Source organism: Amphiura filiformis, chromosome 10 (assembly GCF_039555335.1).
Source record: "Amphiura filiformis chromosome 10, Afil_fr2py, whole genome shotgun sequence".
Classification (NCBI taxonomy): Eukaryota; Metazoa; Echinodermata; class Ophiuroidea; order Amphilepidida; family Amphiuridae; genus Amphiura; species Amphiura filiformis.
The window spans coordinates 38,348,031-38,365,552 of NC_092637.1; the positions used below are offsets into that span (position 1 = coordinate 38,348,031).

The 17,522-nt window shown below is 34.7% G+C and overlaps 2 protein-coding genes and 1 long non-coding RNA gene across 6 annotated transcripts in view; 1 reads left to right on the forward strand and 2 right to left on the reverse strand.

Annotated features, from left to right (window-relative positions):
• Positions 1-17,522, forward strand: part of LOC140162817 (cysteine-rich venom protein TRI1-like) — a 120,761-nt gene that overhangs the window by 23,096 nt on the left and 80,143 nt on the right. The gene's annotated exons all lie outside the window — the stretch shown is intronic.
• The window catches only part of LOC140162819 (uncharacterized), a 123,720-nt gene continuing 109,509 nt past the window's right edge, over positions 3,312-17,522 (reverse strand). For both annotated transcript variants that reach the window (XM_072186120.1, XM_072186121.1), the window contains 2 exons: positions 7,183-7,227; positions 3,312-4,370 (listed from right to left, as the gene is read on the reverse strand). In XM_072186120.1, the coding sequence (XP_072042221.1) occupies positions 4,363-4,370; positions 7,183-7,227 (53 nt within the window). In that variant the 3' untranslated portion in view covers positions 3,312-4,362. The remainder of the gene's footprint in view (positions 4,371-7,182; positions 7,228-17,522) is intronic.
• Positions 7,234-17,522, reverse strand: part of LOC140162822 (uncharacterized) — a 33,147-nt gene continuing 22,858 nt past the window's right edge. For all 3 annotated transcript variants that reach the window (XR_011860356.1, XR_011860355.1, XR_011860357.1), the window contains 2 exons: positions 8,348-8,429; positions 7,234-7,467 (listed from right to left, as the gene is read on the reverse strand). This is a non-coding gene — a long non-coding RNA (uncharacterized lncRNA). The remainder of the gene's footprint in view (positions 7,468-8,347; positions 8,430-17,522) is intronic.

Here is a 17,522-nt window from a genome sequence, read left to right on the forward strand (position 1 = left end):
CAATAGTTTTCATAATTCGGAGTTAAGACCAACCTTAAACCCAGCACATACCTTTAAACCCCAAAATGTACCCTTCAACCCCAACTTGTGCCCTGCAATCCCAACATAAACTCTTAAACCTTTTAAACCCCAACCCAACATAAGTTCCATCAAATCCCATTTGATATATGTCTACATATAGGTCTAACTTCAACATATATAAATCCAACATGTATCCTTAAACCCTAACACTACCCTATAAACGTACACCAACATAATACACTACATATAAATCGCAACACCCGTACCTGCACCCTTTAATAAATTCCAATATCAGTTCGGGGGCACTCGTAATAACCGGACGTCTCTGATTTCAAAGACGGGTCAGTGATTTCACATACGGGGGTCTGTGATATCACATACGTCGAGCTTTGTTGACAGTTCGGCACTAGATGCAGCACATCGGAACGAAGCTGAGTGTATTACAATAAGCTTTCCTATGTTTAGCAAATATCTACCTGTGCAAAAATTATATCTATCTGTGCAAATTCTGATAAATGGTCCCAGAACACACTTAGATTGCAATGGCTAAAATCAAATGTTTTGAGGTAAAAAAAAATCCCAATTTTACTATCCAATTCATGAATTGGATAGTAAAATTAGCAGGCACTCAACATGCTCAACTTGGGTTAGCCACAACCCTGATAAGGCCTATACACAAAACTATTGCCACTGCGCTGGGACGTTCATCAAAATTACTTATATCGTTTGCGACTGGGTTTTGAAACTAGGGAGTATGTGATTTATGAGACGTCTCTGAAATATGATACTGTAAGGTGACATGACGCTTCAAGAGTATTTGATATCAGAGACGTCTTTGAATTAGCAGTGCCCCCGAACTGATATGCGACGCGTACAGCAACAATACGTTAGATATTATGGTAAACCTGCCGAAATCCCGGGATTTTGGCAGTCCCGTGATTCGGCAGCTGGCAAAATCCCGGATTTTGCAAGAAATTTCTGCCGAAATCCCGAGATTCCGGCAATCCCGTGATTTCGGCGCAACAGAAAAGGATCATGAACAGAATGGCTGTTGGTGGTACCTCATGTTTTCGCATCGACTGTGACCTTTAGTCCCCGACATTGCCCTTATGAACTCACATCCTCCTGTATAAATAAACCAATCGCCATAATACGGTAATATAGCTCACACGGACATCGTTTCCATTCGACTTGCGACAAAGTAACAAAGTTGTCCCGAATATTGTAAATGTTTTACTGAAGAAGTGCAAATGACTGATTTTGACAAATTGGTCTATAATGTTGCCTCGAAGGTGTTATTTGCATGTATTGCAATATGTCGGGATATCTTACAAAGTTGATAGTTTTTTGAAATAATAAAAAAAATCAATGGCACTCAGACACTTTAAGATAATTTTTTGAAAATCGAAAATGTATGTTTCTAGAAATTGTATTTCTGAGGTAATGATATTAGAGTTGAATTCTTGGAAGTTTGACCTGCTACGATTTGGAAGAGAAATCGCGCAGAAGCAAATCCATGAAATCACTTGTTGAAAAAAAATTCATACACTCCCAGTGATAATCTGTTAAGGCCATGCAGATAGCAATGGAAGTATTATAATCTGTAAACCTTCCCCTTCAAATAGGCACAATAACAAGAAATATAACGGTATATGACGTTTATAATTGAAAATTAGGGGCCCCTACGTAATCCGTGTTACAAAATATGGCTCAGTAGTTCTAGGGTTAATGGAATTATTAGTGCTTTGCCGAACCAGAAGACCCCAAACTAGACCCCTAAAATGCATCAAATATCAATTTTTTTCTGCAATTTTGGAACAGGGGGCATACATAAGTGGCAAACCGGAAAGCAGTCGATAAAGTCAGATATAAATAGTTAGGATCACTTCAACGGTAACGGTAGGACGTTGGACTCATTTTACTAGATTTAAAACTTTGAGAATCACACAGATCTTTATCAGTAACATCAATCAAATGTTACCATTTCATTACTTTTCAAATTCTTCATTTTATGTGCAGAAATGAATATTAATGAGGTTGGTAGCAAAAGCAGGCGTTGAGTTTTGAAGTTTGTTGTTTTGCACCACCGACAAACATGATGAAAATGATTACCCCAAAACCGGCAAACATGATGAAAATAATTACCCCAAAACCACCAAAAGTCATCGAAAAAATGTCATGGCTTATATTCTCCTGATACAAGAAAATATACCGCATTCGTTATGAAAAGACCGAACTCGCCTTCGGCTCATTCGGCATGTTCATGACTCACGAAGTATATTCTCGTATCACACTAAAATTCATCCGATTCAATATTATAAATTGTTGTTTGGTACTAATGTAGAGCTATAATATGAGTCTCCTCATTCCTCCACGTAATGTCGCTATGAACGCACCCTTGCAAAATTGGGTAATTTTGGTTACGTACAAAAGTATAGACATTTAAACCTTTTCTGTAAAACGTTGTGTGTTTACTGGGCACCAACCTCCCCTATTATGGTCTGTCCTACCCCCGCGTAAGGTGCTGGGGTCCTGGGGCTGGGGTGATAATTTGTTTTCACTAAAATGAGCACAAAAGGACGGATATGCGATTAGCAAAAGTCGTTGGGGAGTAAAGAAAAGACGCGCATTTTGATAACAGATAAAAAACCTTTGGGGTGGTACACCCGCTTCGTAGTTCTATAGTTAGTACTAAATAAACGTACATAAACTTACGAGTGAAATTTGTTTTCCTTTGAATCTGAATAAACTTAACGAATGAAATGTGCTTTCTTTTGAATACTAAATACAATTTATGAATAAATGTGCTTTCGTTTGGTACTAAATTGAATGGATGAAATGTGCTTTTCTTTGATAGTAAATAAACTTTTCCACTTAAAAGTGCTCGCTTAGCAAATAATCTATACGAACTGTGCTTTCCGTTTATTAAACTTTAATAGTAAAAATATGCTTTACTTTGATACTGATTAAAATTTATGAAGGAATTATGGTTTACTTTGATACTAAAAAAAGTTTTACGAATTTGCTTTCCTTTGATAATAAATACATTTTCGCAGTACATTCGAATACAATGTATTTTCTTTTCAAACTAAATGAACAAATGAAATATGATTTTCTTTGACATTAAATGAACTCTAGGAGTGAAATGTGCTTTACATTTTTAGAGTAAACCGTGCTTTCCTGTGATATCGAATACAATTTACGAATGGAATATGATTTCTTTTGACACTAATTAAACTTAAAAGTGAATATGTTTGTTTTTCATAGTACTAAATCAGTGAAATGTCCTTTCCTATGATAATAATTATATACATAAACTTGAATAAACTTAGAGTATTAAAACAGCACAAAAACCATTTTTAATTGTTAAAGACTACAAGTCACAATTTGAGATACGAAAGAGCCTAAAGCTGAAATAGCTATACAAGACCTCACTTAACAAATTATTATGCACACTCATGATGCACAACCAGATAATAGGCCCCAACACATGTTTGATTGGCGTAGCATAAAATACTAGGATATGAAGGGTTTTTTTTTTTTTTTTTTTTTGGTAAAAGACTTCTAAATTATTACCTGTTTTTGAAACAGTGATACACGCTGCATATCATAAGATGGTTGAAATGCATATTTTATTATAACTTCTTTGTACTTCAAATGGTCATAACTTCTTGTGTGACATTATATAGCATTTATTACCACAGTGTATCAAGTTTTTACATTGTTTTCTTCCCTCAAATAATAAATACAAACAATATTTGGGGTCGGCCACATATGTAGGATATGATTACGCCAATCAAGCAGTTGTTTCATTGCCTACTTTACGTCACTTTTCTTGAACTTGTTGAAAGGGTAGGCATGTCTGCAATGTGCAGGGCTATTGACACATAAATCATGAGGTATCAGAATATGCAGTGTTTAATTGGGCTTATTTTTTGAAATTTTAGTCCTAAAATGTGCATTAGATCAATTTGGAGAAAACATTCTGATAATTACAAACATTCGCTGAGCAGCAAGACCTTCCCTCTTTTAATCCGATAAGCTGATTATCTATTTGTTTTCATGAATTGGAAGACATTCTTTGATGTATTACTGAGCTCAATCATCTGAAATTACTGGAGCGTGAGCCACCCAGGCTGGTGGCACAGCGTAGTATTTTATTAACAGAAGGTTTTCTCCAAATTCGTTTCCTAATGGAAATAGGCTTTGATATAAAGTGGTGTTCCCAACAAAAGAAGGTTAGTATCTTTTTGTGATGTGATAATTGCTGCTTATTTATTGTAATCAGACGACGGCGCTTTGGTAGATGATGTACGATCCGACTACTTCTTGTTCATATCTTCATCGAGCTATAATTAAAAGAAACATTATAAAATATTAAGAATTTCATTTTCTATAATTCTTGTATAACGATATCAAAACAAAAAAGACCGAATAAAAAAGACTAGTTTGTGTCTGACGGCATGGTAGACTTGGTAAAGGCGCGACGTTATTACTTGTTGAACTGCGCAGTACAGCATTTTTGGTCTTCTGTCTTCAACTATAAATAGGTAAGAAAGAATTCCTGTTCCACATGATTGAAGATTTTGTATTCGCTCATACTGTTTCATTTTGTCTCTTGCCGTAATGAAAATATTTGTACTGTAAATGAATACAGTAATATATAGGCTTTGAAATAGTGTGTTTCTTTGGTATTTCATTAAAAATAGTTTCATGTACAGATTTCCGGCCACCAAAAGTGGAACCGAGTGTAAGAAACACATAGAACATAGCAATCTGTCCTTAGTACGTATAGGTAAGCATCTCAAACATGAATATTATACTGAAAAGCTTTGATATGATATTTTGTAATAGTTGCTAGTTGTGGACGTAAGTTTACTGAGATACGTTTTGAACCTTTAATATCATTTTGACCAATTCAACATTATGACATGAAACAGTGTGATTTTATTATAAATGTTTGTAATTTCCACGTGTGTAAATAACTCTATATCTAAGATGACCAAATTTTTAATTAATCTTATACAAAATGGTGATAATTCACGTTATACGCATCCTTCGTTAAGTTTGTCATTGTACGGCGTCATTAAGGGCTCGGGTATGAACGTTTGGACGGTATTTATTTTGGGACATTAGAGCACATCAGACTTATCGAATTGCATTCAGAATACGAAGAATGTCATTCTGATATCAAATAATTTTGATTTTTGAAATTCGCAATTTAATACACATTTTATGGCAAATCATTAAAATTGATATTTTTGATATTTAACAGTACTTGAAGTAAACTTTATAAATCTGATGATTTATACTTAAAGTGTATGTAGGTGGGGTGAAAAGCCGACGATCAATTGAAAATTTTGACCTTTCGTATTGAAGATATGGATTTTTTCCCCAAAACACCAAAATAAATTAGTTCTTTTTGGGAAAAAATCCATATCTTCAATATGAAAGGTCAAAATTTTCAATTGACCGTCGGCTTTTCCTCCTGCTACATACACTTTAAGAATATATCATTAGATTTATATAATTTACTTCGAGGACTGTTATATATCAAAAGATTGAAAAATATCAAATTTTTATAATTTGTCATAAAATTTATATATATTGTAATTTTCAAAAATGAAAATTATTTGATATCAGAAAGACATGCTTCGTATTCAGAATGCAATTCGATAGGTCTGAGATGCTCTCATGTCCAGCAAAAAATACTGTCGAAACGCAATAAACGCTAATTTTAGGTCCCTTAATTGAGAGGTGTCACGCTTTATTGAACGGTGAAACTAAACCAAATATCAGGAAATTACAGAAAAAGAGCGGAAAGTTACATGTACAATCATAAAGTCCCATTCACACAGCAAACACATAACGTTTTCGACATCATTCGCAAAAGGTTGTCAGAAAACGATTAAATGTCGGGTTATATAAAGGGTATATTAAGAGTATAAAACGTTTTCATAACCTTAAAAACATTTTTTGATAATCTACTGCTCAGCAAACAAAAATGTTTTACAGAAAACGTTTAAATGTCGGGTTATATAAATGGTATAAAAACGTTTTAATAACATTCCAAAAACATTCTTGAAAACTTGATACAAAACTTTCTAAACAGAATGTTATTTTGGGGTTGAAAAAATATTTTACGAAAAATGTTTGCCCAAAATATTTGCAATACCGTTTTAAAAACGTTTTCATGACCTTTATATAACATTTAAATGTTATTAAACGGTTTTGAAAAAAAAAACATTTTAAGAACATTTCTGTGTTTGCTGGGTTCAAATATTTCAACATATTATATTTACGTATTGTTGAAATCCAACACAACAAGGTGCTAATTGACAATTCTTCTTCCCCCTGCTTGAACATTGAATGGAGGCATATATGTACACCGGATGACCATGGCCAGGGATTTACATGTGACTGCGCAACAGAATTCATTGGATCAACCTGCTTATTTTGCCAATGATTTTAATTTCTCTAATTTGTTTGTTTGTTTTCAATCCTCAGTAGATCCGTGTAATCCACCCTGCGAGCCTGGAAGCACGTGTCTACCGACGGAATATGGATACCAATGTGTGGGTAAGTATGTAAAAGTATATGTACACCCACCCATATTGCATACACCCACCAAAGTATACCATGCCCACGCACACAAATGCAAAAGTTAGTTACCCAGCAAACACAAAACGTTTTTAAAAAAAAAGTTATATTTTGGCTTTTGGTTTAGGTAAAAACGTTTTAATAACATTAAAATGTCGGGTTATATTAAGGTCATGATAACGTTTTAAAACGTTTTGTATGAAAACACACTACAACAATATTTTGAACGTACAAAAATGTTTGCAAAAATAGTTTACAATAACATTTTTTGAAAACATTTCAAAATATTGTTGTAGTGTGTTTTCATACCTACAACAATATTTTGAACGTACACAAATGTTTGCAAAAATAGTTTACAATAACATTTTTTGAAAACATTTCAAAATATTGTTTTAAAACGTTTTGTATGAAAACACACTACAACAATATTTTGAACGTACAAAAATGTTTGCAAAAATAGTTTACAATAACATTTTTTGAAAACATTTCAAAATATTGTTGTAGTGTGTTTTCATACCTACAACAATATTTTGAACGTACAAAAATGTTTGCAAAACTTACCTGTTTCTTCAGAACTAGATCCAGAATTAGATCCAGAACTAGATCCAGAACCAGAACCAGATCCAGATCCAGATCCAGAACCAGATCCCGAACCAGATCCAAAATTAGATCCAGAACCAGATCCAGAATTAGATCCAGAATTAGATCCAGAACCAGATCCAGATCCTTTTTTCTTAGCCATTACAGAAGTAACAGCTGCTAAAAGTAGTAACAAGACCAAAACTCGTGCGTTGTTCATTTTGGAAATGCCGTTCTGATTCCTCCAAGTCAGTTCAATCCTTGTCTCTAAATGTAAAAGAAATGAAACATATTTCTAACAAGCCATCGGAGAACACTATTTAATTAAATATATTTTGGGGATTTTTAGGAACAGACAAATAATTTGACATGCTTTTTAGTGAATTTGTAGCATGTTTAGTATTTGCCCACTGTATGATCATGTCACGGGGTTCAAAAATAGCTTAGCAGACAACATGTTTGAATACAGCAGGCCTACCCGAATAAAACACTTGAGAATGTTCTTGCAATCTTATTGGTTCTTACCCGTGTGATATGGCACGATATCACACACTCTAGCGCGTGCGTGTCGACGCTAACTGACATCCATATTCTAAACATAACGTTTCTAAACACATTCTTGCCTTCACTTTCTAAACGTTTTTTGCAGTGTATGACTACCTTTACTAAATCGCACAAGATTAGCTAAATCATATTATTTATGAAATTTTGCTACACAATAATGGTAACTCTAAATTGATACAAGTTTAACTGATATTCAGATTTTGTTGGCTTGTTTCTTGAATAATAGATACCATGTAGGCCTATTTATACTGCAATGCTCTGCATGCCACCCATAGCTTTGAGATATGTTCCCAAAATATCAAAAGCTATCTTAAGAACCACTGAACCAATACCAGACTTGTTTGTACTCGTGTTAATGCATTTATCATGCTGATTCCAAATATGGTCATGAAAGTTTACAATTCTGAAATTTTTGAATTTGAAAAAGAAATTGCATTTGTCGTCTGCAGTCGACACCCGCATGGAGGGAGCTAAAAATCCAACTATGGTTTACCACTCTGCGAGCTAGTAAAGTCTTAAATTACATGTGTATAGAACATGTAGTTTGTTCTTTAAGAACTGTCTACATAAATAACAAACACACCTGTGGTTATAGATCCGGGTTTCCTTATTCCATATATACCAGGACTAAATCCAACCAGCACCCTTACTCCGATATGCTATATCTGTAAATGATATGGGCGGAACTTATTACAAATGGTTACAAATGTCAAACTCAAGAAGTAGGCGGGTAGCGTACCTAGTTGAATGATTTTCAATACACATATCAACAGTTAACTGTACAAGTCACCGATTCGGTAAACAACTTTCTATGAACCCAAACAAACCCAAATCAAACAATGTATCGTAAAATGTGTGCATTTTATTTTCATAATAATGTCATAATAATGTCGTTTACACCGTTCTTGCACTGACCCAACGATTTGACTTGTTGGGAAAAGGGAGTATGTTTTCCTACAATTGTAGTTACAAAATTTCAAGACTTGGCACAAGTATAAGCATTCAAAATCTTGAAAATATTACTGTTAATTTGACTATTTTTGGTTGATTTTAATAATAACTCACTATAAATGAGTACCATAGCTCACAGAAGTAGGCCTCTATGTGCCAAATTGGCAAGGGTTGAATGGACAGATGTTGTGTTGAGAGACAGAAAGGGTGGAATCATTCCACTCCATTTAACCTAAATCATGTTTTTTATAAAGAGTGAAAATCTGCTTGACACCACACCCCTTCATAAACTAACTACTGCGGATAGCACACCAATTCACTCTACTGCTGATATCACACTACTTCATCAACTATCTACTGCTGATATCACACTATACTTCATCAACTTTATAAGAAGTAGTTCTTCAACTCCCTACTCCTGACAGCACACTAATACTTCATCAACTATCTACTGCTGATAGCATGCTACTTCATACACTATCTACTACTGATAGCATACCACTTTATCACTATCAGGTACACTACTTCATCAACTATCTCAACTATCAACTGCTGACAGCACACTACTTCATCAACTCTACTGCTGACATCAAACTATCAACCATCTACCACTAATAGCACACTACTTCATCAACTATCTATTACTGATAACACACTACTTCATCAACTATCTATTACTGATAACACACCACTTAATTAACTATCTACTGCACTACTTCATTACTACTGACAGCAAACAAATTCATCAAGTATCTACTGCTGATAACACATTACTTACATCAACTATCTACTACTGATAGCACACTATTTCATCTACCACCAATAGCTAATCACTTCATCAACTCTATACTACTGATAACCCAGCAAACACAAAAACGTTTTAAAAACGTTTTAAATAAGTTATATTTTGGCTTTTAATTTAAATAACATTAAAATGTCGGGTTATATTAAGGTCATGATAACGTTTTAAAACGTTTTGTATTAAAACACACTACAACAATATTTTTAAATGTTTTCAAAAAATGTTATTGTAAAACTATTTTTTGCAAACATTTTTGCCAAATATTGTGTCAATACTTAAATAACATTATGTTAAAATATTTGAACCCAGCAAACACAGAAATGTTCTTAAAATGTTTTTTACAAAACCTTTTAATAACATTTAAATGTCGGGTTATATAAAGGTCGTGAAAACATTTTAAAAACGTTATTGTAAATATTTTGGGCAAACATTTTTTGCAAAATATTTTTTCAACTCCAAAATAACATTCTGTTTAGAATGTTTTGTATCAAGTTTTCAAGAATGTTTTTGGAATGTTATTAAAACGTTTTTATACCCTTTATATAACCCGACATTTAAACGTTTTTTGTAAAACATTTTTGTTTGCTGAGCAGTAGATTATCAAAAAATGTTTTCTAAGGTTATGAAAACGTTTTATACTCTTAATATACCCTTTATATAACCCGACATTTAAACGTTTTCTGACAACCTTTTATAACCTTTTGCGAATGATGTCGAAAACGTTTTGTGTTTACTGGGAACACACTACTTCATCAATTTAGAAACCTGACAGCACATTATTTCATCAACTACCTACTGCTGATAGCACACAACTTCATCAGCTATCTACTACTGATAGCTCACTACTTCATCAACTATCTACTGCTGATAGCTCACTACTTCATCAACTATCTACTGTTGATAGCACACAACTTCATCAACTATCTACTGCTGATAACACACTACTTCATCAGCTATCTACTGCTGATAACACACTACCTCATCAACTATCTACTGCTGATAGCACACTACTTCATCAACTATCTACTGCTGATAGCTCACTACTTCATCAACTATCTACTGTTGATAGCACACAACTTCATCAACTATCTACTGCTGATAACACATTACTTACATCAACTATCTACTACTGATAGCACACTACTTCATCAACTATCTACTGCTGATATCACACTACTTCACCAACTATCTACTGCTGATAGCACACTACTTCATCAGCTATCTACTGCTGATAGCTCACTACTTCATCAACTATCTACTGTTGATAGCACACAACTTCATCAACTATCTACTGCTGATAACACATTACTTACATCAACTATCTACTACTGATAGCACACTATTTCATCTACCACCAATAGCTAATCACTTCATCAACTCTATACTACTGATAACACACTACTTCATCAATTAGAAACCTGACAGCACATCAACTATCTAATGTTGATAGCACACAACTTCATCAACTATCTACTGCTGATAACACACTACTTCATCAACTATCTACTGCTGATAGCTCACTACTTCATCAACTATCTACTGTTGATAGCACACAACTTCATCAACTATCTACTGCTGATAACACACTACTTCATCAACTATCTACTGCTGATAGCACACTACTTCATCAACTATCTACTGCTGATACCACACTACTTCATCAACTATCTACTGCTGATAGCTCACTACTTCATCAACTATCTACTGTTGATAGCACACAACTTCATCAACTATCTACTGCTGATAGCACACTACTTCATCAACTATCTACTGCTGATAGCACACTACTTCACCAACTATCTACTGCTGATAGCACACTACTTCATCAGCTATCTACTGCTGATAGCTCACTACTTCATCAACTATCTACTGTTGATAGCACACAACTTCATCAACTATCTACTGCTGATAACACATTACTTACATCAACTATCTACTACTGATAGCACACTACTTCATCAGCTATCTACTGCTGATAGCTCACTACTTCATCAACTATCTACTGTTGATAGCACACAACTTCATCAACTATCTACTGCTGATAACACACTACTTCATCAACTATCTACTGCTGATAGCACACTACTTCATCAACTATCTACTGCTGATACCACACTACTTCATCAACTATCTACTGCTGATAGCTCACTACTTCATCAACTATCTACTGTTGATAGCACACAACTTCATCAACTATCTACTGCTGATAGCACACTACTTCACCAACTATCTACTGCTGATAGCACACTACTTCATCAGCTATCTACTGCTGATAGCTCACTACTTCATCAACTATCTACTGTTGATAGCACACAACTTCATCAACTATCTACTGCTGATAACACATTACTTACATCAACTATCTACTACTGATAGCACACTACTTCATCAGCTATCTACTGCTGATAGCTCACTACTTCATCAACTATCTACTGTTGATAGCACACAACTTCATCAACTATCTACTGCTGATAACACACTACTTCATCAACTATCTACTGCTGATAGCACACTACTTCATCAACTATCTACTGCTGATACCACACTACTTTATCAACTATCTACTGCTGATAGCTCACTACTTCATCAACTATCTACTGTTGATAGCTCACTACTTCATCAACTATCTACTGCTGATAGCACACTACTTCATCAGCTATCTACTGCTGATAGCTCACTACTTCATCAACTATCTACTGTTGATAGCACACAACTTCATCAACTATCTACTGCTGATAGCTCACTACTTCATCAACTATCTACTGTTGATAGCTCACTACTTCATCAACTATCTACTGCTGATAGCACACTACTTCATCAGCTATCTACTGCTGATAGCTCACTACTTCATCAACTATCTACTGTTGATAGCACACAACTTCATCAACTATCTACTGCTGATAACACATTACTTACATCAACTATCTACTGCTGATAGCACACTACTTCATCAGCTATCTACTGCTGATAGCTCACTACTTCATCATTTATCTACTGTTGATAGCACACAACTTCATCAACTATCTACTGCTGATAACACATTACTTACATCAACTATCTACTACTGATAGCACAGTATTTCATCTACCACCAATAGCTAATCACTTCATCAACTCTATACTACTGATAACACACTACTTCATCAATTAGAAACCTGACAGCACATTACTTCATCAACTATCTAATGTTGATAGCACACAACTTCATCAACTATCTACTGCTGATAGCTCACTACTTCATCAACTATCTACTGCTGATAGCACACTACTTCATCAGCTATCTACTGCTGATAGCACACTACTTCATCAACTATCTACTGCTGATAACACACTACTTCATCAGCTATCTACTGCTGATAGCTCACTACTTCACCAACTATATCTACTGCTGATAACACACTACTTCATCAACTATCTACTGTTGATAGCACACAACTTCATCAGCTATCTACTGCTGATAGCTCACTACTTCATCAACTATCTACTGCTGATACCACACTACTTCATCAGCTATCTACTGCTGATAGCTCACTACTTCACCAACTATATCTACTGCTGATAACACACTACTTCATCAACTATCTACTGTTGATAGCACACAACTTCATCAACTATCTACTGCTGATAGCTCACTACTTCACCAACTATCTACTGCTGATAGCACACTACTTCATCAACTATCTACTGCTGATAGCACACTACTTCATCAACTATATACTGCTGATAGCACACTACTTCATCAACTATCTACTGCTGATAGCTCGCTACTTCATCAACTATCTACTGTTGATAGCTCACTACTTCATCAACTATCTACTGCTGATAGCACACAACTTCATCAACTATCTACTGCTGATAGCTCACTACTTCACCAACTATCTACTGCTGATAGCACACTACTTCATCAACTATCTACTGCTGATAGCACACTACTTCATCAACTATATACTGCTGATAGCTCACTACTTCATCAACTATCTACTGCTGATAGCTCACTACTTCATCAACTATCTACTGCTGATAGCTCACTACTTCATCAACTATCTACTGCTGATAGCACACTACTTCATCAACTATCTACTGCTGATAGCTCACTACTTCATCAACTATCTACTGCTGATAGCTCACTACTTCATCAACTATCTACTGCTGATAGCTCACTACTTCATCAACTATCTACTGCTGATAACACACTACTTCATCAACTATCTACTGCTGATAGCTCACTACTTCATCAACTATCTACTGCTGATAGCACACTACTATCAACTATCTACTGCTGATAGCTCACTACTTCATCAACTATCTACTGCTGATAGCTCACTACTTCATCAACTATCTACTGCTGATAGCACACTACTTCATCAAGACTCAGCTGGTCTCCACTATGAGATCAGGTCTCCTATTTTACTCCTGGAAAAAGAAAAGTTTTGTCTTTTCGAAACGTCTGGTTTTTAACCCTGTTTATATATTTTGTGTTACTCCCCCATTGGATGTTGTGTCATATTTTCCCTGTTTCTAATTTTATCCATTGCTAGTGTGGCACAGTTGTATCCATTGGTTCTCTGCTGGTAAGTTGGAACAGATTTGACCTGTTTTTATAAAAATAAAAAATAAACTGGAATCTTTTATCCTAATTTTGAATAAAAATGCATTTGTATCAGGGATTCTGTGAATTATTCTAATTTAGATTTTTTTTTTTAATTCGCGATAAAATACAAATTTTAAGACAAATTATTAAAATTGTATATTTCTGTGACTTTCGATATTTAACAGTCCTCAAAGTAAACTTTCTAAATCTAATGATATGAACTTAAAGTGTATGTAGCGGGGATGAAAACCGACAATCAATTTTTTTGGTGTTTTGGGGATAATAAAGGTTTCTTTCAACATGGAATAGAGGTTATTTGATCATGATAAAAGAGTCCACTAATGCAATCATATGTGTATGAATGGAAAGTTGGCCAAATAGGCTTCAACATAAAGATTCCAAGTTTTAAGATTTTTTTCTCAAAATATCAAGCGCGATCTCAAGAACGACTGAATCAATTCTGGACTTGTTTATACTCATTTTAATGCATTTTTCATGTTGATTCCAAATATCATCATGATAATACACAATTGTGAACGTTTTGAGTTTTTATAGAAAATTTGGAATTTGTCGTCTGCAGTCGACACCCGCGTTGTGAGAGTTAACTCAAGATTATGCTTATAATTTATTTTCCAATATGTTTTGAATATTCGTACTCACTAGTAGCTGGTTATACATGTGTATGTGTTGCCAAATGTGACGACCCTTGTACAGACATTATAAACATCTAAAAAAAAAGTAACTAACCCCCCTTAATTTATGGCCATTTAAAAACGGGCGATTGTATTACAAATCTGTCAAATGCGTTGGAAGCTGAATTTATTTCTGTACATTTGTAGCAATTGACTAAATATTGACGTCACAGCGTTCATTTAAATCAATGTAACCCAAGATTTGAAAGTTGCGGTAAATTCTATTGATTTGTATTCAGTATAATGGAAGGAAATCTGTGTAATGATATCTGAGTGTTTTTGTATTGTGCAACTTTCTAATCTGGACTATCGTATCAAATGAAGTTTCAAAATGCGCAGAAATAAATTCTGCTTCCAACGCATTTTACAGATTTGTAATACAATAGCCAGTTTTTGAATGATGGCCATTATTTAAGGGGGGTAGTTATTTTTTGAGATGTTTATAAATTATACAAAAGCAAGTCAGTGTGCGGTAGACCGAAATAAAATGCGGGTTGAAACAGGCGGCGAGTGGCATGATCAAGCCGGCAACTTGTGAAACCGCCCGGCCGTATGGTATTTTCCATATACTCGGTTAGTTTTGTGGGGTTCATTATCGAACCCCAACGGTTTTAACTTGTATTTATATTATTTATTAACATAGGCCTACTTGTTTGTGATATTTCAAGCGTTTTAAAATTTCTAAATAATCCCATTTAATTACACGGTTGACGATGAAAATTTACTGAATTTAGAGAATGCACGGCGACCACCACCTGGATTGAAATATGTGAAGAATTAAGGTGAAGGTTAAGCAGCTCACATTGTATTTTTCTTTACAATTGTAAATGAATTCTGGGAAATGAACTTGGGGAGAAAAAGGGAATTTAGCCTACCTCAACATCACAATGTCACATAATAATAGTTTCTACCAAACAATTCTCTCGTAAAGCCCACACATTTTGGCAGTGTATCAAAGTTGTGAGTAATGAAAATGACATTTGGAAAATCAACATTTAAGGTCCAAATTCATACTTGAGGTTAGCAACAACTTTAAACTGTTGCGATTTGGTAGTTCACAGCATCTTGCGAATGGTAGTGAGCTTTGGCAAAAATTGTATTGCTCAATCCATAGCGAGCTTGTAGAAGAATCTAAATATCACAGATATACTTTTGTACGTCCTGTGGTTCTTGAGTTATGTTGTAAAAAGGGCTGAAACAACAACACTTTTGTTGTAAAACGCAGACAACTCATTAGCAGCAATAAATTAAGCAAGTTTTCAAAGTATATGATTTGTAGAATGAACTTTTACAAAAGATAAAAGTGTTATTTTTCAATAATATATTGATTTAGATAATGAAAATCGATTTTTCGGTTGCTTCAACCAACAATACCTCGTCTACCCTTAAGTTATATTGCCAAAACTCTCTATGCATGAGTATAGGCTACTGATAATTTGTTATGCATAATAATAGCAAATTTATGTATTTTATCAAGTTCATAAAATTACATGTATAAACATGGATGCCTCACAAAATTTTACCCTTTCCCTAATTTTTCTGAGGCTGTGAAACAGTGAAAAACGTAATGGGTCATTTTGTAATATTGCACTGGCCTAATGAGATTGAAATTTAAACTCTACATTGACTCTTAATTTCAATCGCATGGTTCAAATATTAATATCAAAAATTATTTTGACAAAGAATTCTGTGCAATGTTTGCATATTTTACCATATACCAATTTAATGGGAAAAGATTAATTATTTAGATTTTGTATTTTTAATGCCAAATTCACTCCCCACTTTTCATTGTCACCCAGGCCAAGCTATCTAGCTAGAGCACTGCATGTACTTTTTCTATACTTTGTAACCAATGACATTGCCAGGGGCTAGGGGGCAACTAACCCCCTGTGAGAAGCCTTGTCTCCCCTCTTGCCCCTTTGTGAGATGCTGGCCACCCTGATATTTAGGATTTAAGGCTTTTTGTACATTTTGTCCAATTTTGAACCATTGAAAGTTCCTTTAACCCCCCTGAAAAAAGCCCTTGGTATTCGTCGTCCTTTTGAAAGAACACCAAAAAGAGGTGGATAAACTTGAAAGCAAACAATATACTCGAGCTAGCCGAAAATCATCTATCACAGACATTCACAAGTCAGCTATCACCGACCATGTCATAGGCGTAGATGGGGGATTTATCCCCCCCCCAATATTTTACCAGGCGGTATGCTCCATACAATCACCCCCCCAATGTTGACGCCTGAATATGGGTTTCTGATCAAATTAACCTCATATTTGCCCATTTTAGCCCCAAAAGTGCACATTTATTCCGCTTTTGCACCATATTTCATCAGTTTAGCTTCAAAATAGCAAAATTTTTCCAACCCCCCCCCCATGTCAAAAACAAATCTACGCCACTGGACCATGTAGCCTCTTTCAATCATGTTTTTCAGAAGAAATTGGTATTTTTTGGATTGGTATTTGTTTTGGGGTGCATCGAGCTCACGTACCGCCCCCCCCCCCACGGCTATAGCTTTGCTTAGTATACAATCAAATGTTTGAATTACTAGAAAATGAGTCATCGAAATTAAATCACGCGATATGCTTACCCATAAACTTGTATATTAATAATGAAGATAAAGGAATGTCTATATCTTTTTGCAAAAAAATAATTTGTTTTCATAATCAGTCTACAGCTCCAAAACATTCTTGTATGAATTGTATGGATTCAAATACCAGTGTTATGA